The sequence below is a fragment of the Mustela lutreola genome, chromosome 1 (assembly GCF_030435805.1).
Source record: "Mustela lutreola isolate mMusLut2 chromosome 1, mMusLut2.pri, whole genome shotgun sequence".
NCBI lineage: Eukaryota > Metazoa > Chordata > Mammalia > Carnivora > Mustelidae > Mustela > Mustela lutreola.
Window position 1 is genome coordinate 228,718,978 of NC_081290.1, and position 18,697 is coordinate 228,737,674.

General features: G+C 36.3%; 1 protein-coding gene across 3 annotated transcripts in view; it reads right to left on the reverse strand.

Annotated features, from left to right (window-relative positions):
• The window catches only part of ACER3 (alkaline ceramidase 3), a 153,408-nt gene that overhangs the window by 19,712 nt on the left and 114,999 nt on the right, over nucleotides 1-18,697 (reverse strand). For all 3 annotated transcript variants that reach the window (XM_059188326.1, XM_059188317.1, XM_059188335.1), the window contains 4 exons: nucleotides 14,828-14,880; nucleotides 12,359-12,440; nucleotides 9,404-9,439; nucleotides 4,985-5,043 (listed from right to left, as the gene is read on the reverse strand). In XM_059188326.1, coding sequence (XP_059044309.1) covers nucleotides 4,985-5,043; nucleotides 9,404-9,439; nucleotides 12,359-12,440; nucleotides 14,828-14,880 — 230 coding nt within the window. The remainder of the gene's footprint in view (nucleotides 1-4,984; nucleotides 5,044-9,403; nucleotides 9,440-12,358; nucleotides 12,441-14,827; nucleotides 14,881-18,697) is intronic.

Genomic DNA, 18,697 nt, shown 5'->3' on the forward strand with positions numbered 1-18,697 from the left:
GTATCCTATCTTTTGGACTTGATTTAGGGCAAGAACTGTATTTTATGCTTCTTTACCCTTCCCTACGATGCCTAGATTAAAAGCAGAATAGGGGCGCCTGGGTGGCTCAGTGGGTTAAGCCTCTGCCTTTGGCTCAGGTCATGATCTCAAGGTCCTGGGATCGACCCCACATCGGGCTTTCTGCTCGGGGGGGAGCCTGCTTCCCCCCCCCCCCTTCCTGCCTCTCTGCCTACTTGTGATCTCTCTAATAAATAAATAAAATCTTTTTTAAAAAATTAAATAAAAGCAGAATAAATAAGGGACTTCTGCTTCTGGGAAGATTAAACAGGCACACTTTCCCTTGCTCTTCCCACTAAGTACAATTAAAAATCCTGAATATTATATAAAAACAAACATAAGAAGACTCTGAAAGGTGGAGAGAAGGCGGCCAACTGGCTAGAGACTGTGGGACATAACTTACACTACATTGGTATATTCCGTGTTTTCTTTTTGCCTTATATATTCCAGAGTTGGAAATGAAAATGATAGCAACCCAGAAATGCCACTAGGTACAGACAAATAAAAACCCCAGCCCAACAAAAGCCTGCTCTCTCTAGCCAAATGACCAGGAAAGAGGCAGCCTTAGCAAGACTAAAATTTACATAGTAACTAATATTTTATAGCTACACACTATGATGTTTTGCTACAGAATAGCCTCTAGCCTCACCCCCATCCATGCTGCAAGACTGAGTGGGGAGTCTAGACTGACTTCCTCATCAGACCATAAAAAGGTGGGACTATAACAAAAGATCTGGCATTCGTGTTTTTAGTGTCCCGGAAGGAGAGAAGAAAGGCAGGGCTGAGAAACTTTCAAATTTAGCCAAAAAACTCTTCCCCCCACAACAAAAAGAATACTATAAACCCACAGATTCAAGAAACTGAGCTAACCTCAAACATGTTAACCCAAAAAAACCCACATCAAGACACATCACAGATAACATTTTGAAAACTAAAGACAAGGGGAAATCCTAAAAAAAGTGAGAGAAGCAACACCTCTCCTACCATAGGAAATAAACGATTTGAATGACAGGATCTCTCATCAGAAAACCTGAAGGCCATTAGAAAGTTTTAAAGTTCTGAAAGAGAACTGTCAACCTAGAATTCTGTATCCAGTGAAGAAATCAAGATACATTGTCATATGAAGAAAAACCTAGAGGATATAATGCCAACAGATCAACCCTAAAAAGAATGTCTAAGGAAGTTTTCTAAACAGAAAAGAAATGAGGAGAGAAGGAATCTTAGAATGTTAGAGAGGAAGAAAGAAAAATGGAACGAGTAAAAATATGAGTAAATGTAATACATTTATTTTTCTTTCCCTTTTGAATTTCTAAACTATGTTTATGGTGGGGCAAAAATTATAATACTGTCTGATGTAGTTATAACTGCATATTTTAAGTGGTGCAGGGAAAAGTACTGCTGTAGGTTAAATTTTTCCCCTGAGAAAGGGTATGTTGAAGACCTAAGTCCCAGTATCTCAGAATGTGACCTTATTTGGAATAGGGTCACTGCAGATATAATTAGTTAAAATGAGGTTATACTGGAGTAGAGTGGGCTCCTCGTCCAATATGACTGATGTTCTTACAAGAAAAAAACCCATGCAAATACACGGAAATACAAGGACAACACCATGGCATGACAAAGGCAGAGATTGAAATTATGTGGATAAAAGTCAAGGAGTGCCAAAGATTGTCAGCAAATCACTAGAAGCTAAGAAGTAAGGATGGATTCCCTCACAGGTTTCAAAGGAATCACGGCCAGACTGACACCTTGATTTCTGACTTCTAGCCTCCAGAACTGTGAAACAAAAAATAAACCTATAAATCAATATCCTTCATGATTATAGATGTAAAAATCCTTAACAAAACATTAACAAGTATCATTTGGCAATAAAAAAAATGATTAAGTGGGGTTTATTCAGAATAACAAAGCTGGTTCAGTATTTGAAAATCAATCAATGTATTAACAATAATACAGACTACAGAGAAAATCAGGTGATCAACTGATATTGAAAAAATGATGAAACTGAACTTCCTCAACTTGATAAAGAACATCTACAAAAACCATACAGCTAACACTGCACTTAAGTTAATAGTGAAAGACTGAATCCATTTCCCCTAAAGCTAAAAACAAGGCTAGGGAATCTACTCTCACCACTCTTACTCAGTATAGTCCTAGAAGTTCTAGATAGGATAATAAGGCAAAAATGGAAATGAAAAGCATATACATTAGAAAGGATGATAAAAACTGGCCCTATTTGCAGCAAATCTCGGGCATCTATAAAAGTCTTCTAGAACTATTTTCAGAAGGTGGCAGAATATGAGATAAACATAAAGAAAACCAACTGTATTTCTATATAATAGCAATGAACATGTGGACACCTAAATTTAAAAATAAAATGCCATTTACAATTGCTCAAGAAATGGAAACTCCAGGGGCACCTGGGTGGCTCAGTGGGTTAAGCCTCTGCCTTCGGCTCGGGTCATGATCTCAGGGTCCTGGGATCGAGCCCTGCAATAGGCTCTCTGCTCAGCAGGAAGCCTGCCTCCTCCTCTCTCTCTGCTTCTCTGCCTACTCTCTGCCTCTCTTGCTTCTGTGATTTCTCCCTGTCAAATAAATAAATAAAACCTTAAAAAAAAATGGAAACTCCAAAATGCTGATAAACAAAATCAAAGAACAATCAAAGTAAATGGAAAGACATGTGTTTAAAGACTGGAAGACTCAACACAGTAAAGATGTGAATTCTTCGCAAATTGATATGTAGGTTTAATGTAATTCTTAAAAAAATTCAAACAAAAATTTTAAATATATATTGTAAAATTTTTATGGACAGACAAAAGAACCTAAACACCTAAAAACAATTTTAAAAAGAACTGAGAGGAAACAGTCTACATGATTTGAAGAGTTGTATTATTTATAGCTACAGTAATCAAGAGTGTGTGGCAATGGTGGAGGGACACACAGATTAATGTAACAAAATAAAAAACCCAGAAATAGACCTACATAAATATATATGAATCATTTTTGAGGAAAGAGCAAAAGCGATACAGTAGAGAAATTTCAGGAAGTCTTCTCAACCAGTGGTCCGAGGATAGCTGGACATTCATAAGCTAAAAAAAAAAAAAAAAAAAGACCTTGACCTAAGCCTTATAACTTATATGAAAGTTAGCTAAAAATAAATCATGAACTCAAATGTAAAATATAAAACTATACAAAACTTTTAGAAAAAAAAAAAAAAAAAAAAAAGAAGAACAGGATAAAATCTAGGAATCTAGGGTTAGGGAGAGAGTCCTTATATTTGACACCAAAAGTATGATCCATAAAATGAAAACTGATAAATTAGACTTCATTAAAATTAAAAACTGTTTTGCTCTATTAAAGACTGTGAAGAGTATGAGAAGACAAGGTATAGACTGGGAGAGAAAATATTAGCTACATATTTGATGAAGGAATAGTATCTAAAATATATCAAGAACTCTCAAAACTCAACTGAAAAAAAAAGAAACAATACCATCAGAAATTGGGTAAAGACACAATCATTTCAACAAAGAGGAAAAACGGATGGCAAATAAACGCATGAAAATATGTTTATCTTTAGACATCAGGGAAATGAAAATTAAAACCACAATGAGAGATTAGTGCATACCTGTAAGAATGGGTAAAGTAAAAAAAATAGTGACAACATGAAATATTGACAAGAATGCAGAGAAAATGGGTTACTCGTATACTGCTGGTGGAAATGTAAAATGGTAACCCAGCTGGAAAACAGTATGGCAGTTCTGAGAAAAACTAAACATATACCATGACATAATTTAGCAATTCCACTCTGGGCATTTATTCCAGAGAAAGGAAAATTTACATTCACACAGAAACCTAAAAACAAATGTTCACAGCAACTTTATTCTTTATAGTCAAAAACTAGAAACAATCCAGATGTCATTTAACAGGTCAAGAGTTAAACTGTAATACATCCATATCATGGAATATTACTAAGCAATAGAAACAGATGGACTACTGACACACTCAACAAATTGTACTCATCTCCAGTAAATTATGCTGAGTGCAAAAAGCCAATCCCATAGGCTATTATATAAACTGTATTATTCCATTTACATAATATCTTTGAAATTAAAAAAATCATATAAATGAAGGATAGATTAGTGAATGCCAGGAGTTAAGAATAGGTGGTGAGATGATGGGATAGGAGAGAAGTGGGTATGGCTACAAAAGGACAATACAGATGCTTGTGGCAATGGAATTGTTCTGCATCTTGACTCTGTCAATGTCAAATCCTGGTTATAATGTTGTACTACAGTTTTGCAAGACATTATCATTGGAGAAAATAGGTAAAGGGTGTAGGGGATCTCTGTTAATACATGTGCTTCTACAATTACCTCAAAATAAAAAGCTCAATTAAAAAAGAAAAAAAGGATAAACCCATAAATCATGTTATTCATTTATTGAGCACATGCTGCATGGCCAGATCCCATGGAAGTTACTCACATTAATATTATTTAATCTTCATAAACTCTATAAAGATTATGACTATTTCCTAAATAATCTTTCTGGAGTTACTAATTCTTTGTGACATTTTTTTCCTAAAATAGTGGTTTATAAGAAGGGTTCTGAGTCACATAGTTTCAGAGAAACAAAAACAATTTTTGTTTTTACTATAGGGATTTTTCAAGGCAATACATTAATGTACATTACAAATACTCAAAAGGAGGCCATCATACAATTTTCCTCAAATTAATGTGGAACTTTTGTTTTTATAGGATGCTAATTAACACCTTGCTTAAAAAACTAGATTTCATTATCTTATACCACAATAAATGTTGGCCTGAAGTTTTCTATCAATATCACTGCTAGAGTTGGGTGTTATTTCAATTTAGGCTATAGATTATTGGTTGAATGTAATCTAATCATACTGTTGATCCAAACCACTTACCATGTAACAATATAAATAGATCGAAGTACTAATGTGAAGACCAACATTCCATACATGACCTGAATAAGAAAAGAAAAATGAAGTTAGTAAAATCATTATTTTTTGGCAAAGGAAGTATATTTTACCTATTAAATTGGTCCTCTCAATAAAATGTAAGTATTTATTATCTTTTGTTACATTTTATTTTTAATTTTTAAAAATTTTAAATAAACATATAATGTATTATTAGCCCCAGAGGTACAGGTCTGTGAATCACCAGGTTTACACACTTCACAGCACTCACCATAGCACATACCCTCCCCAATGTCCATAACCCCACCACCCTCTCTCTACCCCCCTCCCCCGGCCACCCTCCGTTTCTTTTGTGACATTAAGAGTCTCTTATGGTTTGTCTCCCTCCCGATCCCATCTTGTTTCATTTATTCTTTTCCTACCCCCCATACCCCCCATGTTGCATCTCCACTTCCTCATATCAGGGAGATCATATGATTGACTTCATTATCCATTCACCTGTTGATGGACATCTAGGTTCTTTCCATAGTTTGGCTACTGTGGACGTTGCTGTTATAAACATTGGGGTACAGATGGCCCTTCTTTTCATGACATCTGTATCTTTGGGGTAAATACCCAGGAGTGCAATTGCAGGGTTATAGGGAAGTTCTATTTTTAATTTCTTGAGGAATCTCCACACTGTTCTCCAAAGAGGATGCACCAACTTGCATTCCCACCAACAGTGTAAGCACATTAAAAAGATTATCCACCATGACCAGGTGGGATTCATCCCTGGGCTACAAGAATGGCTCAACATTCGCAAATCAATCAATATCATAGAACAAGTTAATGTGAGAAAAGAGAAGAACCACATGGTCCTCTCAATTGATGCAGAAAAAGCATTTGACAAAATCCAGCATCCATTTCTGATTAAAACGCTTCAAAGTATAGGGATAAAGGGAACATTCCTGAATTTCATAAAATCTATCTATGAAAGACCCATAGCAAATATCATCCTCAATGGGAAAAAGCTTGCAGCATTCCCACTGAGATCAGGAACAAGACAAGGATGCCCACTTTCACCACTCTTGTTCAACATAGTATTAGAAGTCCTAGCAACAGCAATCAGACAACAAAGAGAAATAAAAGGTATCCAAATTAGCAATGAAGAAGTCAAACTCTCTCTCTGCGCAGATGACATGATTATATGGAAAACCCAAAGGACTCCACCTCCAAACTACTAGAATTCATACAGCAATTCAGCAACGTGGCAGGATACAAAGTCAATGTGCAGAAATCAGTGGCTTTCTTATACACTAACAACAAAAATACAGAAAGGGAAATTAGAGAATCGATTCCATTTACTATAGCACCAAGAACCATAAGATACCTGGGAATAAACCTAACCAAAGAGGTAAAGGATCTGTACTCGAGGAACTATAGAACACTCATGAAAGAAATTGAAGAAGACACAAAAAGATGGAAGACCATTCCATGCTCTTGGATCGGAAGAATAAACACTGTTAAAATGTCTATACTGCCTAGAGCAATCTATACTTTTAATGTCATTCCGATCAAAATTCCACCGGTATTCTTCAAAGAGATGGAGCAAATAATCCAAAAATTTCTATGGAATCAGAAGAGACCCCGAATCGCTAAGGAAATGTTGAAATGTAGCAACAAATAAAACTGGGGGCATCATGTTACCTGATTTCAAGCTTTATTACAAAGCTGTGATCACCAAGACAGCATGGTACTGGCATAAAAACAGACACATAGGCCAGTGGAACAGAGTAGAGAGCCCAGATATGGACCCTCAACTCTATGGTCAATTAATCTTCAACAAAACAGGAAAAAATATACAGTGGAAAAAAGACAGTCTCTTCAATAAATGGTGCTGGGAAAACTGGACAGCTATATGTAGAAGAAGGAAACTCGACCATTCTCTTACACCGTACACAAAGATAAACTCAAAATGGATAAAAGACCTCAACGTGAGACAGGAATCCATCAGAACCCTAGAGGAGAACATAGGCAGTAATCTCTTCGATATCAGCCACAGCAACTTCTTTCAAGATATGTCTCCAAAGGCAAAGGAAACAAAAGTGAAAATAAACTTTTGGGACTTCATCAAAATCAAAGGAAACAGTAAAAAAAAAAAAAACAAAGAGGCAACCCACAGAATGGGAGAAGATATTTGCAAATGACAATACAGACAAAAGGTTGATATCCAGGATCTATAAAGAACTCCTCAAACTCAACACACACAAAACAGACAATCATATCAAAAAATGGGCAGAATATATGAACAGACACTTCTCCAATGAAGACATACAAATGGCTACCAGACACATGAAAAAATGCTCATCATCACTAGCCATCAGGGAGATTCAAATTAAAACCACAGTGAGATATCACCTTAGACCAGTTAGAATGGCCAAAATTAACAAGACAGGAAACAACATGTGTTAGAGGGGATGTGGAGAAAGGGGAACCCTCTTATTTCATTTATTTTTAAATTTATTTTTATTTTTTAGAAGATTTTATTCTTAAGTCATCTCTACACCCAACATAGGGCTCAAACTTACAACCCAGAGATGAAGTCACATGCTCTACTGACTGGGCCAGCCAGGTGCCCCTGCAGTACATCCTTTAATCCTCAGACAATCTTAGGAGATTATTATACAATTTTAGACATAGAGGATAATGAGCCCCTCAAGAGCAGAGACACTGTTATTTTATTCACTAGTATCCCTTTTATGTCTAGTACAGCATCTGGCATACTGAAAGCACTTAAAGTGTTTGTGGAATAATGAGGAAACCAAAGCTCAAAGAAGGTAAGTAATTTGTCCAGGGTATACAGTTAGTAAGTAGACACTTGATTTGTATCCAGGTCTGCCTGATTTTAGGTATTCACATTTTTGCTCCACTGCCCCTCTATTTCCAACTTTGAGCTCAGAATTTGGTACTGAGAAGGTACACAGTGGACATCTGTTAAATGAATACTTGTCTTCTACCTTGAGACTACTTATCTACTTCACCCTACCATTTCTCTACTTCTTCACTTCTCTCCTGAGAAGGCCTAGTGTATAACCCATAGTTCTAAGCTTTCATCCTTCCCTCCCTTCCTTCCTAGTAGCAAACATTTACCACTATATACAGAAAAGAAAATACTTATTACTGAAAAAAACACATGAAAGTTGCAGCATGGGAAGTTAAATGAACAGTTTGTTAATTTTATTACATAAACATAGTGTAAAATAGTCTAAAACACAAAATGGAAAATTGATGGACATAAGCTTATAAAAATTAACCCCAAATTTCCATATTTTGGTTTTTTTGCTCTTATGATTTTTCTTTCTTATAAAGACAAATCATAAATTTACAAAAGCTGAAGTATACTTAATACACATAAACTTCATCCTCTACACTGTGTCAGTAAATCTTTCTTCATAAAGAGGTAATTCCATAATGACATACTTCAAGTTAAAATATTAAGGAAGTGAGGATGTTTTCTCTGGTAACATCTACTTTAGGCTTGCCTGTAGAAAAGCAAAGCACAATAACGTGCTTTTGGAATTTATTTTAAGGAACAGATTTCAGTTAGATGATTATTATCTAGCTGAAGTTTAAAAAGATACAGGAACACTTACTTTTTAAGTAAGCACAAAATATTCTAAAACTGCAAGGCTTCTGATACTCTTGAAATGTGTCCTTATTTATTTATTATTTGTTTGTTTTCCAGTTTGTTAAAAGAATTGTGATAGGAGTCAAATCTAGGTTACAATCCTGGCTCTGCCCCTTAATAACTGTGTAAAGCTGGATAAATTCTTAGTATCTCTGAGTTCATTTCCTTTAAAATGTGAACAATAATCCTTAATTTGTAGAACTGCTGGGGAGATCAGAGTCTGTGCAGTAATGGTATAATGCCAGGCACATGACAGCACTCAATGAACAATGGCTCTATTTGGGGTCTGCTACTTTATTTTCCTCTGGTTTCATTATGGGATATACTTAAATCATTATTTCCTACGGAAAAGTTTCCTATGTCTGCTCTCCTCAATGTAAATAATCTCCCACCTTAAAAAACTCATAAAATACTAGGAGGGAAATATTTGGGGAATCTTCAGTCTATCTTTTCTAGAAAATGATGTCATAAAAAGAACCTTGTATGTGTATGTACATGAATACTTTGATTTTTCTTATAAGAGCAATGCTACACTTGTATACTGACTACTAAAGACAGCTGGGCCTGGGCACTGGTATCCTTTAGGCACTTGAGTTTGCAAACTCTGTTTTAAACACTTTCATAGGACATCTACCATTTTATTTTCAGAAATTGTATTGCATATAATTTACCAGAAAAGGAAACACAATGCAGGCAAGTATTGTTAAACAATCACGTGTGTAATAATTTTTTAAAATTACCTGATGGAATATAGGCTCCTTTACCTTAAGGTAAACCTACAAAATATTAAAAGAAAAACAGGTAAATGAAGTGCATTAATGAAGGTGAAGAAAACTTATTCTAACAATTCTGCAAATCCCTAATCTCTCTTGCTTCCCTAGTATGCTACTTAGATCTGACTATAGCCACATAAAACCAATCAGATTAGGTGGCGGGCCACAGAAAGGCTAGCACCTTCAGATGGGTCTCCACCAGTGCTAGCTTTACCATGGTAAACAAATTTTTCAGTTATTGTGGATTACTCTGGCCTCTTGCCTTCTACATCAGCATCAAGGAAGGGCAAAGGTACACAGTTACTCATGTGGGGTGAAGAGGTTCTGTTGACAATGTCTATAACACATTTTGTTCTACAACAGAAAGAACACTGGACTTAGAGACAGGTGATAAATTTCAGAGTCTGCCACTTATTTGCTATAGACCTTGAGCAAATCACTTAACCAAAAGACTAAATTTTTCCTAATCCAGATAATGGGAATAATAAGCTAAAATACATGAAACAATTTAGCAGTATAATGCATGCTCAATAACTGAAAGCATTTAACAAATTTCTTGTGCTTTTTTTTACTTCCCAAACCTCTAACACACTCATCTAGTTACATAACTCACCACCTAAATGGATTTCCAATTACACAAACTCAGTTTTAGGCTCTAATATCACTTGGGTAATTAAGTTCAATGTCTATTAAAGATTTAGCATGCCATTTATTGCCCTGTAGGAGTATATGCCTTTAAAATGACATGGTAGAGAGGAAGGAAAATTCAAATCATAATCCTGAAAGGGCTCCGAACACTTATAATACAAAGTCCAAATTTCAAAGCTTTGCATGATCTCACTCCTGACTTTCTGCCTGCTCTCACTGCTCTCATCTTTCCCCTTTCTCATCCTAGGCTCCAGAAAGTATAGTGCTTCCACATATTTAAACATGCTACTCTTTAATTTGTTTAGAAATCCTCCCCTGCTGGCAAACATTCGTCTTCCAATATCCAGCTAAAACTATCCCTTTTTCTAGAAGCCTTTCCCGGTCCTTTCTCCATTCAGCAGAAGCAGCCATTCACCCTCCTTTGTGCCCTCACTGACCACGTATAAATGTCATATAACTTAATGGTTTGTTTCTCTCCCCAACAAGGCAATCATCTCTTTGACAGCAAAGCTTGTGCTTTGCTATCTCTATATGCTCATTTAAAGTAGTGCTGACCTCACAAAAATTTTATGTAATTTTACAATTTGGCTACAAAATTTCTTATTCCAGAAGGAAGTTCCTATCCTCACACAATAAAAGCAGATTATTTCCTTTAAGCACCCACAGAACTTTAATAGTAAGATGTTTATGAGACACTATATGTCTGTAACTCTAAACTCAGTAAGGAAGAATGCTTTTCATTTCTGAAATGTTTTGTTTCAAAATATTAACTTCCCTTTGTATAGTTTCATATTCCTACTGCTATTAATAGAAGAAATGCAAAAGGACATGCCTCTTAAAGACATATTTTAAGGCAAAAGAATTATGGAGTTCTTACTGTGTGCCAGGTATTAATTTTCACAACTAATACAAAATGTATGCTATTATTATCTTCATTTTACAGATGAGGAAATTAATACAGAGAGATTAAGTAACTTGCCCAAGGTTCCTAGTTATTAAGTAACTATGTTGCTACAAACTCGGATCTGACTGACTCCCAAGCCTATAATTCTGATCACATCAGTTCTGAACTTACAAAGTGGTCCAGTTTTGACTCTGCCACAATTCTCCACATAAATTTGGTCTAAAACTCTCTAGACTTTAGTCTCTCACTCTCTTTTTTTTTTTCTTAAGATTTATTTGAGACAGAGAGAGGGAGAGAGCACATAAGGAGAGTGAGAAGGAGAAGCAGACTCCCTGCTGAGCAGAAAGCCCGATGTGGGGCACAATCCCAGGACCCTGAGATCATGACCTGGGCCCAAGGCAGATGCTTAACAGACTGAGTCACCCAGGTGTCCTCTAGTCTCTTCTTTTATAAGACTTCCTTTCACCTCTGAAACACAAGGATTCTCTCATGATCAATGAGCATGTAGTTTATATGAAGGACTACACAGTGCAGGGTAGAAGCATAAGGAAATAGTGTACCTGTTCTTTCAACCTCCTATTCACCTTCTCAGTTCACTGATACCTAATTTCTGCCTCTATCAATCTATTGTTGACAGTATCCTTATTGGGGTTACCTGGTCTTTTAACTAAAATTTTTATAGGTCAAACTTCAATCTGTATTTTACTCATCCTCTTAGAGGCAACTAACACTGTTACTTCTTCTGGAAATCTTTTTGTACTCTGTGATATTGGGCTCTTTCATTTTCCTATATCTCTGATTACTTATTCTAGGTCTCCTTTGCTGGCTCCATTTTCTTCCGCCTGACCCTCAAATGTCAGTATTCCCATGTATAGCATAGTGATTATGGTTAATACTGGGTTGAACACTGGCAATTTGCTGAGAGAATAGATTTCAGGGGGTCTCATCTCTCACTCTCTCACACACATACATGTTTGAAGATATGTTAATTAGCTTACCTAAATTAATCATTTCACTATGTATCAAAGTATCATGTTTAATACCCTAAATGTATATACTTTTTATATTTAAAGTGATGACTCTTATTGAAATCTTTAGGCATTATGGAAGTTTGCATACCGACAGGCTATGAATAGCGAACAAGACAAATCAACTGCAACTTTTAGGGTACAGTATCATAACTGTATACTCTTGTTTATCTCTGTTAAAAAAAAAAAGTATTCCATAGGGCTGCATCTTTGGTCATCTTAATGGTTCATGCTCTCTCTGTGCCAGTTCATCTATTCTCACATTTCTAGTACTACCTATACTCTGACAATTCTCAAACCCACATCACATGCTTCATCTATTAAAAACAAAGTATGACTTACTGTGGTTACTATTAAACTGAATAGAACTAAGATAAAAAGCAGGTGGTAGTTTACAGAGTTCTTCATCTTGAAGCATTCAAACCTTTAAAAAAAGAGAGAGAAAGAAACTTATTTTAAAATATATAACTAGTAAAATAGAATGCTGTCTTACCACTTGTATACAGACCTTTGGGTCTAGTGATGCCCATCATTTCCTCCCACCCAAACTCTCATCTCAGAGAATCTGCACCACCTCTAAGAGGCTGGAGAAATCAAGAGAAGGCACCTGGCTTTAACTGGGTCAAAGAGAGGCTCTCTCCTGAAAACTTGGGAGTTTGGGAGTCAGAGACTGAATCAATTAAATGTGAGGAGTCAAAGTATAAAGCTTTATGGATTCAAAGTCTGATGCTGATATTTGGGCAGCTAAACTGAGTGAAAAAGAAGAAGAATGAGCAGAAAAGTGACATGCACGGATGGAAAAAGAAAGCAAATTCAAAGATGAGACCATGCAGAGAAGAAGGAATGGAGAAAAAAGGGTGGGAAAGGTAAGCTGCTCTTGAATTGTAGTCAGGCTGTACTTCCTGTTATTGGGTTTCATATAATTTCCTCATGTCCTCTAAATAAATCTCTCTTAAGTCAAGCTGGCTTGAGTATGTTTCTAAATCTTGCAATGAGCCATCCCTGAGTAAGGCACACTATTACAGAAAATATCACTCTATTATAATTGTCTCTTTATGGATCTCCTCAACCAGACTGTGAACTCTTTGTGTGCAGGGATAAAATCTTTTTCTCATGTGTCTAATCATATCTAATCACTAGGCTAGCAAATACTCAGTAAATGAGGAAATAAGAACAAATATTTGACCATGGGTTAGGTATCCAACCTTTGAACCTATGTTTTAGTAGAAGCAGCAGGAAAGTTCTCAGTTTACTCATTAATTGGCTGTAGGAATTGGACCCAACTCCTATTTCCTTATCTCTACAGAAAGATGGTTGGCCCAGATGATTTCTAAGGTCTCTTTTACTTTCATATTCTGTGACTTGATGACTTATTTTTAAAAAGCTCACCTGAAAGTACTTTTCTAGATCAGGAGCAGTAAACTACTGCCCAAAGGCCCAAACTTGTTTTTGTATATAATATTTTACTGGAACAGTCAAACTCATTTGTTTACATATTATCTATGGCTGCTTCACTGCTACAGCAGCAGAGCTGAAGAGCTGCAACAGAGATAGGCCCATGAAACTTAACATCATTACTACTGTCCCTTTACAGAAAAGTTTCAGATGAGCTTTTTAATTTTATTTTTAAAAGATTCTATTTATTTATTTGAAAGAGAGAGACAGAAAGAACCAGGGCAGGGGGAGGGGCAGATGGAGAGAGGGAGAGAGAGAAGCAAACCCGAGCAGGGAGCCCAAGGCGTGGCTGGATCCCAGGACCCTGGGATCATGACCTGAGCCAAAGGCAGATGCTTAACCAACTGAGGCACCCAGGTGCCCCCACATGAGCTCTTTAAATAATATCACAGAATTCTGATTTTTAGATATCTTTAGACAAAAATATTCTTGAGGTACCTTGGTGGCTCAGTCAGTTAAGTTAAGCATCGGATTTGTGATGTCAGCTCAGGTCATGAACTCAGGGTCTTGAGACAGAGCCCCACATAAGGCTCCGTACTGAGTGTGGATTTGTCAGGGATTTTCTCTCTCTCTCCCTCTCTAACTGCCTCCCCAATCACCTACTACTTCCACTAGCACACACTCTCTCCACAAAAAAAAAAAAAAAAAAAAAAAAGACAGAAGAAGAAGAAAATATACTAAATATACTTGAACTAGTAATAATGATCATACTAAAAAGAGATAACCATCACATAAGGGGTTTAGAGAAGTTTTAAGCACTAGTGCTATAGAATTAAATGCATGGTTAGAAGGTAAGCTTATTAAATTTGTAGTTCAATTTCCAACTCTGACACCAGCTACATGGCCTTAGGCAAGTCACCTAAGCACAAGTTTTGCTTATATCCTTAGACAAGTTACTAAATCCCTCTGTGCTTCACTTTATCATCTATAAAATGGGGATAATACCCATTTATCTTGCACAACTGGAAGAATTACAGAGGATTTGTATAATACCTACCACAATTATAGGTACAAAGTACATATATATTATTTCTATGGTATAATATGTAACATTTTTATCTATATTCATAACTCAAGGAAATGCAGATTATACAAATTAAGTCAAAATTCTTTAAGTCAGATTTTAGTAAGAGTATCTAAACTGGCCATAGGGCTTTGAGATCATAAAAGTTAATAGCAACATTATTATAATTTCCCACAGCTTATTCTCTACATGGAGATCACAGAAGTAATAACCTTTTACACTATTACAATCTCCCAGTATAATGTAATAGGGTTAATTATATTACTTAATTATGAGGTGAAAATTAATTTTAAAATATATTAAACAATGGAATTTTAAACATAAGCACTTACATGCAGTACACAAATATACAACAGCTGTAAATCATTGGGAGTTCATCCAATAGCTATAAGAAACAAAAAAAGATAAGAAGACTTGAATATTGCAGAGGTACAATTATTATACAAATCAAAATAAAACATCAGAATGATTATTATAGTCACCTCTCACCTAGTATCTTTTACTAATAACTTTCATATATTTAACATCTAATTTGAGTGTTGGGGAAGGTCACTGAAAGGACGTGACCGTCAGTTAACCTATGAGCTGGACCCAGGCGATTGGAATCTCCTCACTCCCTCCTATCCTTGGAAGAGGAGTAACTTCCACTTGTCTTTCTTGCTCCCAGAGGCTGTTCCAAGGACAGTCTTGAGATAGTGATGTGGTGTTGAAAACACTTATATAGTATATCTGGCTGAACGAAGTCCTCTTTATACACTTTCAAGTTTTGATGGGCAGGTGGGGGACCCATTGTTGCCACCCAAGATGAACCCTGTATGTAGGCACTCTCTTTTTATTAAAACTGCCACCTACAAACCAGGAGTGGCCTGTCTCTTTCTTTCACCTTTCCCTGCCCTCTACTTATGGGGGTTGGTTTACTCTCATTGAACAAACAAGCTCGTCCATCCACCTATCTACCCTAATGTACATGCCTAAGTAGGACACCTGACTCACTGGACCACCCAGCTCATTCAGTACCACAAACTATGATCTCATACTTCCAGGAAAGAATAAGGTCTACCATCTACAGGTCTGGGGGTCCTATCAATATTCTTTTGCACTTTCCCTTTTCCTAGAACACCTAAGGTGGGTAAAATTTTCACTAATACATATAAGAAGGGATATTAATGGCAGCAAAATCATTTAGTTAATCTAAGTAACCTATGTTTCTCAAAAATATTATTAGTAATAATAACAATAGCTATATGTATTAAACTACAAGTTAGACATTAAGCTAAATGTTGCAGATAGGTTATTTCTAATCCTTAAGCCAATCCTATATTATTTACTTATTCACTAGATATGCATTTAATTAATTATTTAATAATATATTCACTATGTGCCAGGCAATGTGTTAGTTGCTGAGGATATAATGGAAACAAGATGCAGTCAATGCCCTCACAGTCTAGTGAGGGAAGGAAATGAAAAACATGGGATTAGATATAAAGATTCCAACAAAAGGGGGTCACAGAAACCAGAGAAGGTGGTGGCAGGAAATGAAATCGGTGGTAGAGAAATACATTCTAGGAAGAAGGAAGAGTGTTTACACAAAGTAATATATTCTGGTAAATTACTGGAATAATGAAATAGCATATGTGCAGGGTCTTATAGTTAAGTGTTTTACATTCATTATCTCATTTAAGTTTAACAAAAATTCCAAGGTAGATCCTATTATCTCTATCCCAAGATGAGAACTCTGAGGTTTAGACAATTTAAGTAATTTGTTTAAGATCACAGAGCTAATAAGTAATAGAGCCCGCTTTTAAACTCACTCTGGGGCATACCTCTACATTAAGTTGTCTCCAAAACTTTTCACTTTAATCACTTTCACACGTTCAAAAAAGTTGGCACAGGATCATAATATCTACCACAAGGTTTCTGATATAAAGAAGATTCCTCTATTTGAAATTTTGAACCACAATCCCCTGGCTTTATATTAAACATCATTTGCATTTATATCTTCTTTACTTCAGTTTTCATGTGTTAGCAAAATATGTGTCTAATTATTTAGCCTTTCCACAATGTAGTACTGAGGTATTTAAATGACCCATTTTAGGAGAACTTCTATTCATGTATTTGGAGGATAGGAGATGAAAAGATCTGTTTTCTCCATATTATCCATAGGTCTATCTATACAGTTTATAAAGGCAGCTAAAATAATTATTGTCACTCTTTTATTCACTCATTCGACAAATATCTATTAACTACCTACTATGTGCCTCGAACTATGCTATATGCAGGAGATAAGATAACCCTTGCCCTCATGCTTTACAGTCTAGCCAGGGTGAAAAACCCTAGAAAGTTAAACACACAAATAAATGTTTAATTCCAATTATAGTAAGTGCTATGATGGAAAAGTACCGAGCACCATGATCAAAAAACAAGGGCCTTCATATAAGGAGTCGTGAAGATTTCCTTAAAGAAGTGACACATAAACTGAGTCCTGAAACATGCAGATATGAGTAAGGTAAAGAGGGACTGAGGGGAAGATGAGAACCCCTAAGCAGTGGGAACATAATGTGCAAAGGTCCTGCTGCAGGAAGGAAACTTAAAAATCTGAAATATGTCCATTGTGACTGAAGCTTAATTAATGATGAAGAGAAAGGATATGAAATGAGGCTGGAGATAAGCAGTAAACCAATCAGGCAAATGTTTTAGGCTGAAAGAATTTCTTAATTTTATCTTAAAAGCAACGGCAAACCACTGAAAATGTTTTAGCTAGGTGGCGGTCTCCATCAGCTTGGGTGGCAACAAAATACCTTAGACTGGATACTTTAAACAACTGAATTTATTTCTTATAGTTCTGGAGGCTAGGAAGTTTAAGATGATCGTAGAGATTTGGTGCTTGGCGAAGTTTCTCTTCTTGGCTTACAGATGGCTGCCTTCTCACTGTATTCTCACATGGTGGAGAGGGAGAGGAAGCTCTCTGGTCTCTTCTTATAAGGGCGCTAGTCCCATCACAAAAACCTTATTTAAACCTAATAACCATTTAAGGCCCCATCTCCAAATACTGTCACATAGGGAACTAGAGATTCAACATATGAATTCTGAGGGGACACAAGGCAGTCCGTAGTGGTGTTAGTGTGTTTAAAATACAGGTTTTATTATTTTTCGGGTATGGTGAAGCCAACAGATCAGGAAATGACTGCCACTGAAAAGGCAGTTCCTAAGAAGTGACATGCCATGCCAAGCAGGGCCACATGGGAAAGCACCAGTGTCAGGAGGCAGAACAAGCAAGGAGAAAGCATGGATGACAACCTTTACTGTGGTTTCCCAGAGAAAGGCAAGGTAAGAGAGGGCAAGCAGGCTTAGCATTGGCTAATTTAAGTAATTTCAGCAGGCTCTAAGGTCTAGGGGCTATCTTGAGTTATCTGGTACCTGGACTTGAGGTGATTAGAGCAGAAGAATACTGTCTCCTGGAGTGTAAGAGTCAGAAAAAGAAGGTGGTTTAGAGGATAGGCTCTGGATTGGTTAGTCTGAATATGAAAGGGGCAGTCCAGGGCAAGTTATTTGCTATATAAGAAATGGACACCCCTGGAAAGGACAATGCCTGCCTAGTCAAGGAGGCTCCAGAAGCCAGAGCATCAAGAATATAAAAAATAAGAAAATATAGTTATTATGGATTGAATGTGTCCTACCTAAATTCACATGTTGAAACCCTAATCCCCAATCCAGTGGTATCTGAAGATGGGGCTTTGGGGAGGTAATTAGGAGTAGATGAGGTCATGAGGGTAGGAGTCCTCGGGATGGGATTAATGTTCTTCTAAGAAGAGATAACAGAGAACTTGCAAGAACCAGTCAGAGAAAGACAAACACCGTGATTTCATTCAAATGTAGAATTTAAGAAACACGCAGAAAACGAAGGGAAAAAAAATAAAAGATAAACCAAAAAACTGACTCAACTTTACCAGAGGGGAAGTGGGTGAGAGAATGAATGAAATAGGGGATGGGGATTTAGAGTACACTTATGTTAAAAATAAATAATTAAGAGTATACTTATCTTGATAAGCACTGAGTAATATATGGAACCGTTAAATTATCATACTGTATACCTGAAACTAATATAACACTGTATGTTAACTACACTTAAAATAAACAAAGAGCATTTAAGGAAAAAAAAAAAAAAGGAGTGGCTACCTCTAAGACAGCTCTCACCAGACCCA